Raw genomic sequence first — 16,747 nt, forward strand, 5'->3', positions numbered from 1 at the left:
CTGTTGATCACGGTAGTTCAGGAACTTGACTTAGATGCGGTTTATTACTACTGCATACTGAATAAGATGAAAGAACTTGGTCAAGGTCTTTCACTACAGAAGGCCAAGATACTAGTCCTCTCACCCTTCTTTTGGTAGATTCGGAACCTGGGTGGCCACGATGCAAAAATCTGAATATATTCACATTGTAAGGAAGCATGAACAACTTTAGGACCTTTGAAAATAATGTCCTCTTCCATCAACACCTCACCTCTGTATGGAAAATAAAGTCGTACTTCAGGCAGTACACTGGATTGCTTTGATGGCCATCCTACCTGCTTTTGCAAAACAGGATCATCCTTTGTATGATCTCTCAGCTCATCATGTCTCGTGGTGGAAAAATTACACACTTCGATGACAAAGTCAAAATTCTCTGCATCAAACTGTTCCATTGTATTTCTGACTGATCTGGATAAGCTATCAGTCAGATGAAATTTGCCTTTTGTATAGACCATTTCGAAGTTATACTTTTGTAATCTGAGCATCATTCTTTGCAATCTTGCTGGAGCGGAATGCATAGGCTTCTTTAAGATAGTAACTAGAGGTTGATGATCAGTTCAATTTGGATATCTTAATCTTAAATATATAATCATGAAATTTCGAACATGCAAACATAATTGTCAAAAGTTCTCTCGCAATCTGAGCATATTGCATTTCAGTTTGGGTAAGATTTCTAGATGCATAGGCTACTGGTCTGCCCTCTTGAACAACTGCGCCAAGACCAAACATTGAAGAGTCACAGGAAAGAGTAACTGGTCTAATAACATCATAGTATCTTAGTGTAGGTGTAGGTGGAGTGGCAATTTTCTGCTTAAGATCATCCAAAGCTCTCTGGTACTGTTCTAGCCAAGACCAAACATGTTTGTGTGTTAACTATGAAGAGGATGAAGAATGGAAAGGCTGTTGGCCCAGATGACATACCAGTGGAAGCATGGAGGTGCTTAGGAGAAATGGCAGTGGAATTTTTAACCAGATTGTTTAATGAAATTTTGGAAAGTCAGAGGATGCCTGAGGAGTTGAGAAAAAGTGTTTTGGTACCTATCTTTAAGAATAAGGGTGATGTGCAGAGCTGTACTAACTACAGAGGGATAAAATTGATCAGTCACAGCTTGAAGTTATGGGAAAGAGTAGTGGAAGCTAGGTTAAGAAGGGAGGTGATGATTAGTGATCAGCAGTATGGTTTCATGCCAGGAAAGAGCACTACAGATGCTCTTCAGAGTGTTGCTGGAGAAATACAGAGAAGCTCAGAAGGAGTTGCATTGTGTTTTTGTGGATTTAGAGAAAGCATATGACAGGGTGCCTAGAGAGGAGTTGTGGTATTGTATGAGGAAGTCGGGAGTGGCAGAGAAGTATGTAAGAGTGGTACAGGATATGTACGAGGGTAGTGTGACATTGGTGAGGACTGAGGTGGGAGTGACAGATATCTTTAAGGTGGAGGTGGGATTACATCAAGGATCAGCTCCGAGCCCTTTCTTATTTGCAGTGGTGATGGACAGGTTGACAGATGAGATCAGACAGGAGGCCCCGTGGACTATGATGTTTGCAGATGACATTGTGATATGTAGTGAGTAGGGACCAGGTTGAGGAGACCCTGGAGAGGTGGAGATATGCTTTAGAGAGGAGAGGAATGAAGGTCAGCAGGGCTAAAACAGAATATATGTGTGTAAATGAGAGGGAGTGTAGAGGAATGGTGAGGATGCAGGGAGTAGAGTTGGTAAAGGTGGATGAGTTTAAGTACTTGGGATCAACAGTTCAGAGTAATGGTGAGTGTGGAAGAGAGGTGAAGAAGAGAGTACAGGCAGGGTGGAATGGATGAAGAGTGTCAGGAGTGATATGTGATGGACGGGTACCAGTAAGAGTGAAAGAGGGTAGCGAGACCAGCTATGTTATATGGGTTGGAGACGGTGGCATTGACAAAAAGGCAGGAGTCACAGCTGGATGTGGCAGAGTTAAAGATGTTAAGATTTGCACTGGGTGTGACTAGGAGAGACAGGATTACGCATCAGTATATTAGAGGGTCAGCTCAGGTTGGACAGTTTGGAGACAAAGCAAGAGAGGCGAGATTACGTTGGTTTGGACATGCTGAGGAGGGATGCTGGGTATATTGGGAAAAGGATGCTAAGGATGGAGCTGCCAAGTAAGAGGAAAAGAGGAAGGCCTAAGATAAGGTTTATGGATGTGGTGAGAGAGGACATGCAGGCGGTTGGTGTGAAAGAGCATGATGCAGAGGACATGAAGAAATGGAAACAGATGATTTGCTATGGCGACCCCTAACAGGAACAACCTAAAGAAGAAGATGATGATGATGATGATGATAAGCTCTCTTAAATGTGCCGTCAATCCACTGAACTCTGGTATGAACTTACCCAAAATAGTTAATCATACCAAGAAAACACTGTAGAACTTTAACATTATCTGGTGCTGGCATTTCAAGAATAGCGGTTTGCTTAGACGGATCTGGTCATAAACCTGTACTGGTAAATAAATTATCTACGTATGCGACTTCTGATAATCTGAATCTGCGTTTTAAAAGATTGAGCTTTAAATTCACTTCACGTGCTCTAAAACTTTAAGGTTTCTGTCATGCTCTACTTCACCATTGCCTCAGACTAACAAATCTACTATTATGGCACAGGGATGACCGGAAAAGACCTATTCCAATGGACGCTGGAAAACTTCACTTGCAGAATTTATTCCAAATGGCATCTTGAGAAGTCTACATCATCCAAATGGGGTACTGAATGTAGTCAGTAGTGAAGATTTGCAATTACTTGCCAAAATGAACGCTTTCCAGCAAAGACAGAAAATACAATGGCATTCAGTATCAGGGCTGAGACTTGCACTGTTTGCACAGGATGATGGGGTCGCTTTAATGCCTTATTCAAGTCTCTTGGGTCGATGCATATTCTGATTTCGTCTGAGCCTTTTTTATGAGTTGCTACCATAGAAGAAACCCATTCAGTTAGTTCTGTAACTAGACAAATTACACCTTATTGCACCATTTTATCCAGCTGAGCTTTAACTCTGCTCTGCATGACTACTGGAAATGGTCTTTCCAGCCTGACCACTGGACTGACCTTTGGGTCTAACTTCATAGAAAACACAACTGGAAGTTTGTCTAGCTTGTCATCGAAAAATCATATTCCTAGAAAATAGCATCAGTGAAACTGAAACTGGGACGTGCTTATACAATGAACTTCTTTAGTAAAGGAAAGTCTCAAACGGTCTCCGAGACCCAATAATGACTGCACAGGTCTTCGGACTATGTAAAACAAACACCTTGCAACTGTTTCCAGCCAAATAACATGAAAGCACTACTGAGCCTTCTGCTTGAATTTCTTCACCTCCATAGGCAACAAGTTTCGCACAACTAACCACATTAAGTTGTTCACCAGCCCTTACTTTGGCAAATAAATGCTTCTGCTGACATTAGACTTTGAACCAGTGTCTACCTTGAGTCTTAGGTTTACCATAGAAAAGAACAGTACAAAACACTTTGCTAATAAATCTACTACATTAACTTTTTCACCAATTACTGATACACCATCAATGTAAAAAGTAAATTGCAAGCTTACAATTTGCTTTTTTAAGTGACCTTTCTTTGCAACTAAGTGAGGTTTACTTTACTTGCAAAACTTTTGAAAATGATTCCATTTTTTACACTTGACATTGCTGACCAAATGCTAACCACTCATGGTTGGCACCACAGTTATGACGGTTAACAATGAAGCTTGACTTGGGTTTTGCGGAGTCACCATTGTGCTGTACTGAGCATGCTCCTTTAACTGAACTAGTCTTAGAACTTGCTGAAAGATACCCCATAGGAAATGTAGCTGCCATGTGCTTAGGCTTGTTTCTGCTTGCCACATGTTGCATGCTATCTACATTTGCTCTAGAGCCTGCTGAAACTATGCTCTAGTCACTAGCCAGCATACTTGTGTGCCTTTCTGTAACCTCATGGATCTGACAAATCTCAGTGGCTTTGCTCATTAAATCTCTGTCATGAAGCAAAATCTTTCTCACAGCAGTACTCTTGATACCACACACAAGCCTGTCCCTTATCAACTCATCTTTTAAAACACCAAACATGCAAGTTTTAGCTTTGTTTCTCAAGTAAGTAATGTAAGCTGCAAATGTTCCCCCTGGCCTTTGGTCTCTTGTGTAAAACAAATGCCTCTCTAATGAAACATTGGTCTGGGGTTGCACATTTCTCTGAATTTGCACTTCAAATACTCGGGGTCTTTTCTCTTGATTCAGCCTAAATATAACATTTTTCTCCTCCTCCTTCATACACTGCTGGTGCATACACAAATGAACACTCTCTATCAATGGCCTCTGACACAGCTAGGTTTAGCAAAATGAATACCCTGGTTCGTGCATCTTTATCTCAGTAAGCTGCTTGTATGAAAATATTGCACTCTTGCTCAAATATTCTCTAATTTTCTGATGAAAGACAAGTGGAGCTGGTCTGAAAAATGCCTCTGCCATATTAACACACAACTTAACACACAGACACACACACACACGCACACACACACACACAGATGTATATATATGCCAGAAATTTGTGCCAATAGTTGTAACTATACCCAATAGCACAATTAGCCACTGAGTAATTGATCTCTGTGAAATACTTTGCAAAACAAGTCTCCTGGGCACTGTAATACTGTAATATTTCAAATAACTGCAATGTGCGAATAAACTGGGCAACAGAAGAAGCTTAGAGTAAGAAACATTTTGAAGTAACTACACATTGTGAATAAACAGTACACAGCACAATGAAACACTTCCAAAAATGCTGTACTTTGCTAAGTGACTCTTTACAGTGCAAGAAGCACTCTGTAATGGTGGCCCTTCATGAGCAGACACACCCAGCACAAGAAACTTTTTTGAAATAGCTGTATTTTGACTGCACTTCATGAAATAGTTGCACTTTGCACACAAACTCTTTGAAATAAAGGCTCAGTAATAAACACACAATGTAAGCACTTGTAAACGCACTGCGATGTTTCGAATAACTCTAGTTATGCTACTCAAAGCTTTAATTAATGCAAAATAGTAGTTTATGCCAAAACACTGTAATTTTCCAAAACACATGCAGTCGCCTTGTTTTATTTATGTTTAAAAATGCCCTTTCTGTTCTTTATTATATTCATTTTGCCCATTTAATCTCTTTTCTTGTGCTTGTTTTACTCTAAACATGCTCATTTTGCAATTCCAAGGTGCCTCAACCTCATATAGGCTTTTCTGATAATCGCTCTATTGGATATCTTAATTTCGAACATTTCGTTGAAATAAACTTTTTATGCTTTTCGTTTGCTTAATAAACAGTCCGTGCTATTTGATTGCTTAGTAATGAGTTTTGTGCCCTTGTAATACTCAGTTTTATCTTTAATAAAATAATCGTTCATGCTAGCTTTCATTACCTTTAACTTGTTTCTGGCCCTTTTTTGCTCTCATTTCTCTTATTTTTACCTTCAGTGTTAATTCTGGACCTTGTATCTCTGAAAAACAGTCTCTGGAATCTCAGTTCTGGCACTATGTCGTTCGCCTGGTCAGAGAACAGATGAACATTCATGGGTTTTGTCAAGCAGCTTTATTATCTACAAACACCTCAAGAATGAGGCAGTAACTTTAACTTATAAACTGACACTGTCTCATACATGCTCACTCTCCAACTGCACTCTCAAAAAGACACTGAAGTTAGCATGTACTTGCTATTTATATGCATGTGTTGTCCTTGGAAATGCTTCTTAAAGGTACAACACACATACATATTCTACAACACTCCTTCCAAACTGAAAGAAGCCAAGTCATCAGCATATGGCTAGACACCAGAGATTCAGGTTTTGTGCCCAACCTGTAGTCGGAAGGCAAGGTCACTCAGGCATGGTGGCTAGCAAATTTATGGGAAAAAATTGTTCTTATCAATTATCTAAAAGAATCATTGAGATATCTAATGAGACAACAAGAAGAGTGAGCAAGATCCTTGAGGAGTATTGTCTTTCACAAGTACATGGGAACTGGTTTCCAGCCCAGTCCAGACAGCTCAGCATCTCCCAATCTCCCAACGTGACTTGTGCAGCAGTTAACATCCAAATTCCACTGTTTGCCTTTGGAAATGTCAAGACAGGCAAAGATTCCAATGTAGTGTCGCACAATGTGGGAACAGGATGCTTTGCAACATTGGACACTCCATCTTTAATTTTTCATGCTAGATTGGGAAATTACAGCTCAAGACATTCCAGAGTCACTTTGCAATTTATGTAATGCCAGTGGACATCGCCACCTGTGCCAGCAGCCCCAGAGAAAATTTAACTGCAAACTGCCCCTTTACCCCAGAATAGGCATGCCTATCCTTCCTATCAGCGCTGTCAAATGCCTAAGTCACTAATCAAACTCAGGTCACCTGGGCTGCAGTCAGGGTTTTACCCCACTACACCACCAGAGCCAGGTCTTCTGAAAGTATTTTAACATACCTTGTACATAGAGTTCACGGGTATCTTTTCATTCTTATGTATGAGTATGACCTAAATAAAGGATTCATGGTGCTGATCAAAACACTGGCTTTGTACAGCAAAATGTAATTGCACAAAAATACAAAACACATACCAGCCTGCAAAACCTTTACTCACACAATTCAACTGCTTATGACTAGACACCTCAAAATACACTTGCCCAGCGAAAACTGCTTAAAACTCAACTTGGGCACATAAATCCATGAAACATTAAGTACTCATGACTGCATGGTAATCAAGCAAAGGAACCACAACATTAAAGTTTTTTTTTTTTTTGTATTCCTAATGTGGCAAAAAAAAAAACTCACTCTTTTTACTTTATCTTCATTCTGAGGTCACAAAACCTCACAGAAAATGCAATCACTAAAACAAGAATACCCCCTTTTCTGCAGGCTGGAATCTCAAAATACTAGGAAACCCAATACAGTCTGAGCACCCATAAATCACTTGTGAAACAACCAGCCATGGCCAAATATGACCCCAAGCAAATGTCATGTAAGCACACTCATACCCAAGAACTGACTGTATTCTGTGGGAAGGGGGAACCAGGGAAGCTCGCCTCAACTGATGGATCAGCTCGGATATGCTATGGAACACGTCCCCGTTTATTTGGATAAAATAATGGGCACTATTACATTAGCACAAAACCAAACTGACAATCAACACTTTTCCATATCACAACTCATCTGACAAAAATATGGCATATTATACAGTACAACTACATTTTAGGCACACAGACAAAATCTAAACAAAAGACAAAATGCAACAAAACTGAACAGTCAAAGCTCAACTGAATACATGGTGAAACTACATCATTCATTCCAACTTTTAAAGTTCTAAATCTCTTTACTGTACGCCTTACCTTTACTGCATACTCTTGACCATTTTGGACACTAATGCAGCCTACAACCTTGGCATATGCTCCTTCTCCAAGAAGTTCAGTCAGTTTGTAGAGGTCTGGCAAAAGCAAAGAAAGCATCATATAAGTCATTAATCCCTCATCACTGCCAATACTGAAAAGGACACGAGTGAAGTTTTACTTCATCACAAAATGTTAACAGGGGCAAATAGATGCATCTTGGGGAAGTTTTAAAATGCTGGTTTTCTTATTAGAACAATTCTGAACTACCACACAAACAACCTGCTTAGTGTCTTCAGTACTACACAGTGTTGATAAAAATAATAGCACAAGCCCAAATTAAATTATGCTCCTTATTTTGATTGCTTGATTAACTGAAGCATTAAATTTCTGATTACTCATGTAATACAATTTAGGTCCCAAAAGAACTCTATTTTATCCCAAAATTCAACAGATGCAATGCAGAGAAACTTAATCCTGGGCGGGGTGCAGTCAATGACTGGAAGTTCTACACCCACACAAATACACACTGGCAATCTGGAAATTCAAAAGATTCACCTAAAGCAAATCTTTGGGATGTGGGAAGAAACCAAAGTAGATGGCAAAAATCCAACAAGGGTAATTGACATTGCTGAACAGCATACTGGAGAGCTAAATACAACTGCTGTACAGCCCCCCTCCTTATCTTCACAAGGAATTGCAATTCAGCAGCTGGCTGGAATGATTTTAGAGAAGACAGCTCTAGACAAAAATCAATAACTGCAGCTGATGTTCTAGAAGACTTTAAAACCAAGTACAAACTTCAACCACTCTTTTTCAAGCTCAAATACAATGAACTTCTGGTAAAATTGAGTTACAATTCCCTTTCTCTCTCTAAGCACCTTTATTAAATTCACACAATTTTAACAATGACAGGCACAAACACACAGTTTTCTCTCTTTTCTGTAACTATCGTACACATTTTCATTTGTTGCCTGCATTATACACATTTTCTTTAACAATTTTTATTCATACCAACATTACATAAATTGCTCAATTCCTGCCTCCACTCAAATCTCAGTCCTTCTCCTAAGCATTATTCTGCCTATATTACTCCCTATATTATTCCCATAAATTCCATTTATTTGTATGTAATCCACTCCTTCCCATTTCTAAAAAAATATTACCTCCAATTTCTTTCTTTTACAATATTCAATACGTCAGTTATGGTCTGCTTAGATTTCCATTTAATGAAAACTGCTTTTTTATCAACCACCAGCATTAAACTTAGCAAGGCATTACTATGTATTCAGATACTATATGCCAGCTCAAAAGAATAAATTTCAACTTTGCTCCCCTACCCCAATCCCCCCACCGCCACTGTCAACATTTATACTATCCAGCCACAACCAATCAGTAATACTAACCCCTGCAGCCAACATGTAGCCACTAAGATTCCGTCATTTAGCTCTGCATTATGACTCATCACTATTTAGAAGATCATCCTTTGCAAGATCAGCCTTTCATCACTACTACAAAAGCACTAAAAACAATATCTAAAACACTAGCCCAACAAAAACCCTAACCAGTGGTGATATTCACCCTAACCCAGGCCCAACAAAACATCTCAAAAGAAAAAAGTCAATGCCACTGAACAGAATTAATCACCACCTTACCCATCTATCAGTAGTCAACTATCTTTCGTTACTCTAAATACAAGAAGTACTTGTAACAAAATCACAGAACTCCATGCTTGGGTAACTGTTCAAAAACCTAGTATCCTAGCCATAACAGAAATGTGGCTACAACCAAATATTAGCAACACCAAAATATTCCCACAGAACTAAAAGGAAAGTTGGTGGTGTAGCAATAATATTTCCAGATTGGCTCAACCTTATCCCTTATAATGCCCCATACCAAACTTCAAAACAGAACTTTGTCTCACTTTCTGCAAGCTAAACAAACACAAACAAATCTGCATCATTACCTTACATATTCCCCCAGGCAATAATGTCAATGCATTAGAAGACATTCTACACTGGACCTCAACTTCCATCCCTCATAACACAGTCGAACTAGGAGACGTAACTATTAAATGGTTTGACCTTATATCTACATCCCCTAAGTTAAAGCATAAATCTTTTTTGCTAAAACAATTGAAACTCCAACACACTTTAGCAAAAACTCAAATTCCATACTAGACTGGATCTTAGTATCTGATGCCACTAAATCTACCTCGTCTGGCACCCTATCAAATCCACTCAGTGACCATCCCCCAGACTTTACCAAATGTCACACACAAAATCCTCAAAAACTGCAAACTATAAAAACTATTTGTAACACAGCAAACTTTAACCCTCAGACATTCAACAATATTCTCTCCTCAAACTAAAAACCGGGTTATCTGACGGGAACTAGTCTCAAGTTGAGCAAGTGTAGGAACTTTAGTGATGGAAGTCACCTAGGGAAAAATGAAGAAATGCATCCAATTGCTGTTCCTAGAGGTCTATTGTGTTGTTCGTAGTCCTGCACTTACCTTGGTTCATGGATGGTGTTCCTTTGATTTGCTTAAAAGGATCTAGCTGGGAAAGGTAGAAATTTTCAAACGACAATCAGAATAAAAACTCTAAGCAGCACTCATCTGCCAATAAAAGAAATATGAAACAAGGACATTTTTATTCAGATTTTTGTTTGAGAAATCCTTCTAACTTCCATAGCTAGATCCTTCAAACCAGATCAAAGGAACACACCCATGAACCAAGTGAAATGGAAGACTAAGGACAACACAATAGACCTCCAGGAACAGCAAGCGGATACATTTCCTCCTCAAACTGGAATAAAGTGGAATACACCAAGAAATAGCCCATTAGATGACACCATTGAGAAGTTTAACTCAACATCTCTTAACACCTTAAGCAAACTGCCAGCCCCCCCCCCCCCGCCACAAAGTAAACAGAGATGCAACTTGATTAACCAACACTACACGTAGACTAAAGCAAAGCAGAGAAAGCCTGGAAAAACTGGTAGACAAACAAACCCTACGAAACCTCCACCAATATGAAGCTCTTCAGAACCAGACCAAGAGACAGATGATCTTTAACAAAAAACAAACATACTATCGCAAACCCCAAAATAATTGCAAAGCCAGTTCCAAGAAATTCTCAACTATCAAGAAAATACTGCAACCAGTACAAAAATATAATCCAAATCCATGTCCAAATAGCACACCTCTGGACACTGCTATACAACTTAATATTTACTTTGTAGACAGTATAGCACCTATTTCACAAACTACTATTACCTCCGCATTTAGACTTCAACCAGTATCTACAGATTGTGTGTGAAACTGTGAAGTCTTTAAAATAACACCAAGTAGCGCATGCTATCCCATATCCATACAGGAAAACTACGTCCTCAAAATCTGGAAAAGAAAATCCCAGCCACTAATTTCAGGCCAATAGCTATCCTACCCCCCCCCCCCCCAAAATCTTAGAAAAATACATCATCCAAGAAAAAACATCTCAAACCCAGCATGGTTTTCAGCCGTCCCATAGCATAAATACAGCTATTATAGCTTTTACAGATACATTGAACAAAGCCAAAGATTGTGGTCAACTTGTCTCTGCAGTATTCCTATCAAAGGCCTTTGATACAGTCATCCATAATAAACTACTAAAGCAAATGTCAGCCTTAGGTCCAACACCAAACACCCTAAACTGGTTCAAGAGTTCTCAATGATAAATGCCAAATCAGTACAGTGGCAATTAGTGCTTTCACCTTTTCTCCTTGTCCGCACTGGCATCCCATAAGGAACAGCCTTGCTCTTCTCCTCCACTATCCTTGCAAATTCTCTTCAGAGTTGCATACAACATGCTACTCATACAGTAAGCTGATGACTTGTCACTTACAAGTACTTCCAACAACCATACACATCTAAACAAAATTACACAAGAATCCCTCAATGCCACTGAAAAAATGGCTACAAAACTTCCAGCACCTGCTTAATCCAAAGAAAACTAAACTTTGAATTTTCTATTCTAATCTCAGTCTCATGAAAAACACAACTTTAAAATATACTTCCTCAATAATGCAACTACAGAAGTGGTAACCAATACAAAACTATTAGGCATGACCATAGACAACAGCCTTAAATTTAATTTAAATATACAAAATCCCATAAAAAAGCATGCACCAAAAAACTAGGCTTAGTCTGCACAGCTAGAAACATCCTCACCTCCACATCCAGATACACCCTTGCAAACAGTTATCTTTAGACTTTGGCCTTCTCTTCTTTATGGAGTTCCCATCTTCACTTATCTGCAAATCTCACTAACTCAAAAGCTTGAAAAATGTTATAATAAAACAGCCAGATTTGCATCAAATTTTCACTGCCCTACCCACTACTATACTGCATTGAAAACGTTTAACTGGCTAGAACTACCTAACTACCTAAAATATATTCAGCTAATCACCACACAAAATCATTACCTAGCCACCTGTCCAGCCTTAAATTTTATACTACAAAAATACTCCGCTAAATGGCTCCTGCGGTTAAGTAACCGAGCTCAACTCTGTTAATCAACCAACTAAATCAACAGGGTACTTTATGCACTCACTCCATAGCTAAAATATGGAACACTGCCTACATCTATAAGGACAGACACACTGCCTAAATCCTTCACACACTCTTAAAAACTAATCTGAAAAATACATGGCTCTGCTCATGTTCTACACCAGGTTAATCAAATAGCTCCTCAGTTTGTAACTGTAACAGCATTATCCTCTATCTTGCTACTGTATTTTACACAACTGATAGTGTAAGGTATAGGTAAAAGAGGCAATAAATTATCACTATAAAGTCCAACTTTTATCCCTTTCACTTCTTCCCTAACCATACCCCATACTTAAAGACATGGGTTTCTAGCTCCTACTTTCCCTCTCCTGTAATTACTCTCCTCTCACATACCTAACACTATAAGATATGTATACCAAGTACATTATAAAAAATAAAAATTATTTAACCATCAAGCAGAATTCTACTGATCTGAATCATATAACTGTAAGGACCACTTATCTCATGTACATAGTCTAATGTTTGTAATCAATGTGCAAGTATGTTTCACCTAATGTAAAAATGGGGTCTATATCAGATAATCGAACTTTTAAACGTTCGAACACCATATGGGTCGAGACCATATGTTCAAACTCTTAATTTGAAAATCAAATAAAAAACAGAAAAAACATTCCTGAAAGCTTAAGTGGGGGGGGGGGGCAAGCCTCCCTGCACCCCCCACACCCCCCACTCTTTAAATATACCAACTCAGAGATCGCACTATAGTACCGGTGAAACGTTCAAACTTTTAAAAGTTCGATCATATGGTATCGAACATATGACGTTCGAACTTTTAGAAGTTCGACAACATGATAGGAACCCGTAAAAATGATATGCTATCCATTGTTGTATATTCCTTTCTTGTATTCGAAACTGTTCATTTTTGCTCTGTAATAAGCTAATGTAATATGTTAATTGCCTGGAGCTTTTCTCCTTGGGCCTCTGCTGAAAATGAGTGCCCACCCAGTCAGATTTTCCCAGTAAAGAAATGTAAAATAGAAATAAACAAATGGGTACATTCATTTGCTCCCAAAACATTTTGGACAAAAGTACTCCAAGGAATTTTTTTAAAATCTGCCAATGCATTACATTAACAAAAAAACATGTTCACAATTACTGTTCTCTTTCCCATCACAGCTCTAGCAAATTGCAATCCATTTGAGGAAATATTCTTTGAAGTTCGCTTGGAGTACAAAAATACATATGCAAATACTTCCTTACCAAAATCCTAAGCCTTCTGAACTTTGGTGCAGACTTGGAGTTGTAAAGATGTATTCCCACTTTTACAATTCATCATTCTTGAGTTAAAGACAAAACAAACAAACACACACACACACACACACACACACACACACACACACACACACACACACACACACACACACACACACACACACACACACACACACACACACACACACACACACACACACCATCTTATGTAATGCCAAAGTTCAACATCCCTGTGAAGTATACTGGGAGGCAAGTGGAAGTACACCCAATACTGCACACAAACAAGTTTTGCTGATGAACTCACACAGATCAGTGCTGGTACCAATAAACTGAAGCACAAACATTTTTCAAACCAAAAAAGAAAAACTGAAGCACAAACATTTTTCAAACACCACTAACTGAAGAAATACACTGAGGTTTTCTTTATTTTTTTTAAGTTAACGTCAGGGATCAGACCAAAACAAAATCACCTAAATGCTTGTTTCACTTGATACCACCTGTCTTGTAAAGGCCAGTATTTTCATTCTTTTCTAGCCCTCTACTCTTGAATAGCACCAAGTACATATGCATGATTTTATAGCAAATGCATCATCAGTGTAATTGACGTGTTCTAGTGCAATACCAGTACTGCATTCTTACATCAGTCCTGAGAAACCGACAAGGAGTGATGTGTACTTTACACAATGGTATTATCTATAAAATGTAAACACATTTTTTAGAATTATGGTTAACAAGTTTTTACCCACGAGGGGCTAGTCATCTCACTCTGGTCTTTACTCATGTAATCCACAACCAGCTGATGGGAATCCAACTGCTCGCTTATTAGTGGTTGAACTGTTTAAAAAAAAAAAAAAAATCACAGTTTTTCCTCTTCCCCTCTAGAGCATGGCCACAGAGATAATCTACATAAGGTAAGAAGATGAGATCTGCATGAGGGAAGCTGTAGCTCATTTATTTAATCTTATTTGTTGTCCAGGCTGGTGGGCAGTCTATTGGCTCTTTCAGACAGGACCAAGGCTCCTGAAGACCAAAATGCAAGCAATCAGTTGTTTACAGTCTAGTACACATATACTCAGATAATAACAATTGTGCACGCAATAAATTAGTGGTTATAAAAGCTGTAAAATAAGAGAGATAATTTAAAAGCTAATAATCTAAGCATTATGGTAATTTGCACAGTACTTACAAGTTCAGTTATAGAAATCGTGACACAGTGTTACCCAAAATGTGGAACATTTGCAGATGGATTCATAGAGATGATGCTTGCGCAGGTTTCGATAAAGCTTTAACTTCCTTTAGTTAGTCGATTACAGGTTACAAGACCAATGTATGTGAAAGCTTTTTCACCAAATTTAAATTTTAAGGGAGAGGGGCTTACAACTGTAACACTGTTTTCCTGAACACTTTTCAAGTAGGTCTGTTCTTTAAAATTGCAATTTTGATGTTCGCAATGGACAATATCCTCAATTTACGATACTAAACAGTAAGTAGATGAACAGGTAAAGTCTGTGTCATGTTAATAAAAACTCCAGCTGTTAGCAAACTGCTAATATTACAGTAAATACTTCTGGTAGCTGAGAGTAGGACTGTATATGTGCTAAATCATTACAGAACCTGCATTAGCGATCTGTAAGAAAGCCAATGCTATTAACATTTAATGTTAATGTCTCAATTCAATGCTCATTTTATCAATTCTATATCCTCCCTCAACGCACAACACTAACTTGGCCCCTTTCAATTTCCACCTCAACAATACATAACCCAACCTCATTCTCATGCAAACCCATTCAAACTAACTACATAAATCTCCTAAACAAATTAAAACCCTGTACTCTCACAGCAGACCAGCTCACCAGTGAATTTCTAAGACTAGCCGTTCCATCCATCTCTTACCCATATCTATTTTAATCAACTGTTCCATCTCAGAGCAATATGTTCCTCTCCTCTGGAAGATATCTTGCATCATCCCCCTACACAAAGGTGGCTCCTCCACAGACCTCACAGACCAACCTACTGCTATTTTCTTCCCCCCTTTCTAAAATCGTAGAAAAATCCATTCATTAGCAACTCCTTGGCCATCTCCTTAATCTCTTATCCTACTCCAAACATGGCTTCCAACCTAAACACAGTACTAACATAACGCTTAGTTTCACCAACACTGCAAACCTCCTCAAAAAAGATGGTCTACTTGTCTCATCTGTTTCTTGATTTGTCCAAAGCTTTCAATACCATATCCCAACAAATACTGCTCAACAAACTAGCAACTTATAACCTTAGTGTAACATCCCTGACTTTGTTTCATAGCTACTTCTCCAACAGACAGCAGTCCACCCAATGGGAGAACTGTCGCCCCTTGTACCAATCTGTGTAGGAGTTCCCCAAGACTTCATCCTTGGACCCCTCCTCTATCATTCACCAATGAACTCATCAGTTCCTCCACCCAACTAGCCACGATCATACAATACGTCGATGATGCCCCTTTAATCTGCTCTGCCCCCTAACCCCAAGAACTACAAGAAAAACACAAAAATCTCTCCAAGACGTAGAAGACTTCTTCACCAACCATCAACTCATTCTTAAACCAAATAAAACTAAGCTCACAGCATTCTACAATAAAAAAAAAATAATAACCAAATCCCCCCTCACCAACTAATCCTCCAATGGTACTAAAATCGAACAAGTTGAACAAACTAAACTTCTAGGAGTAATATTAGATGACAGTCTAAAATTCGACAAACACATCACTAACAATTAAAGTTCACATCAAACTTGGCTCATTCTATAGAGCTAAACCTTTTCTAACTGTGCCAGACTCTCCATAGCCAGATCCCACCTACCATCCACCCTTTATTTCTCACAAATCTTCATCAACCTGCACAAGTCTGACCTAGATAACCTTGAGACCTGCTACAACAAAATAGCCATGTTTGCTGTGAACCAACCTCATAAATCCCACCACTGTACCACACAGAGAACTCAGCTGGCTTGAATTACCCAACCTGTGTCTCAACCAACTCACCACTGCACACAGTATTATCCACAAGCCTAATCACTGCCCTGCTCTTCTCAACCTAGTTGAGGCAAACAAATCCCAGGTCCCTGAGATCAGACAAACTAATCCTAAAGGTAAAAAAAAAATTACCAAAACTATTACGAAGACTCTTTATTCGAATAAAATATCCAAATCCTGGAACCTATTGCCCCAAGAAATACTTAATTATTCTCACAATCATAAATTTAAACTACTTTTAAATGAACATCTCGCTAACCACTGGCTATGCTCCTGTACCCACCCATACTGACTCCATTAATCTAACTGATCTACTCTAATGTCATATGTATTTCTAAGCTATTTTATACTTGTTCAGCTTTCACTCCTTCACCAACCAATTATACCTCAGACCATTTCCCTTCCTCTTACCCTTGCAATAGAGAATAAACAGTACTTTTAATCTTGTTGTAATGTTAGTATTCTGTACATTATAAATCTCCTACCGGTTTTCAATG

General features: G+C 38.7%; 1 protein-coding gene across 1 annotated transcript in view; it reads right to left on the reverse strand.

Moving 5' to 3' along the window:
* Nucleotides 1-16,747, reverse strand: part of MKNK1 (MAPK interacting serine/threonine kinase 1) — a gene marked incomplete in the record, with an annotated part of 837,567 nt that overhangs the window by 635,501 nt on the left and 185,319 nt on the right. Inside the window, 1 exon segment of the mRNA XM_044085821.1 lies at nt 7,420-7,514. Within this exon segment, the coding sequence (XP_043941756.1) occupies nt 7,420-7,514 (95 nt within the window).

This window comes from Protopterus annectens, chromosome 10.part0, assembly GCF_019279795.1.
Source record: "Protopterus annectens isolate FY-2018-M chromosome 10.part0, PAN1.0, whole genome shotgun sequence".
NCBI classification, from domain to species: domain Eukaryota; kingdom Metazoa; phylum Chordata; order Ceratodontiformes; family Protopteridae; genus Protopterus; species Protopterus annectens.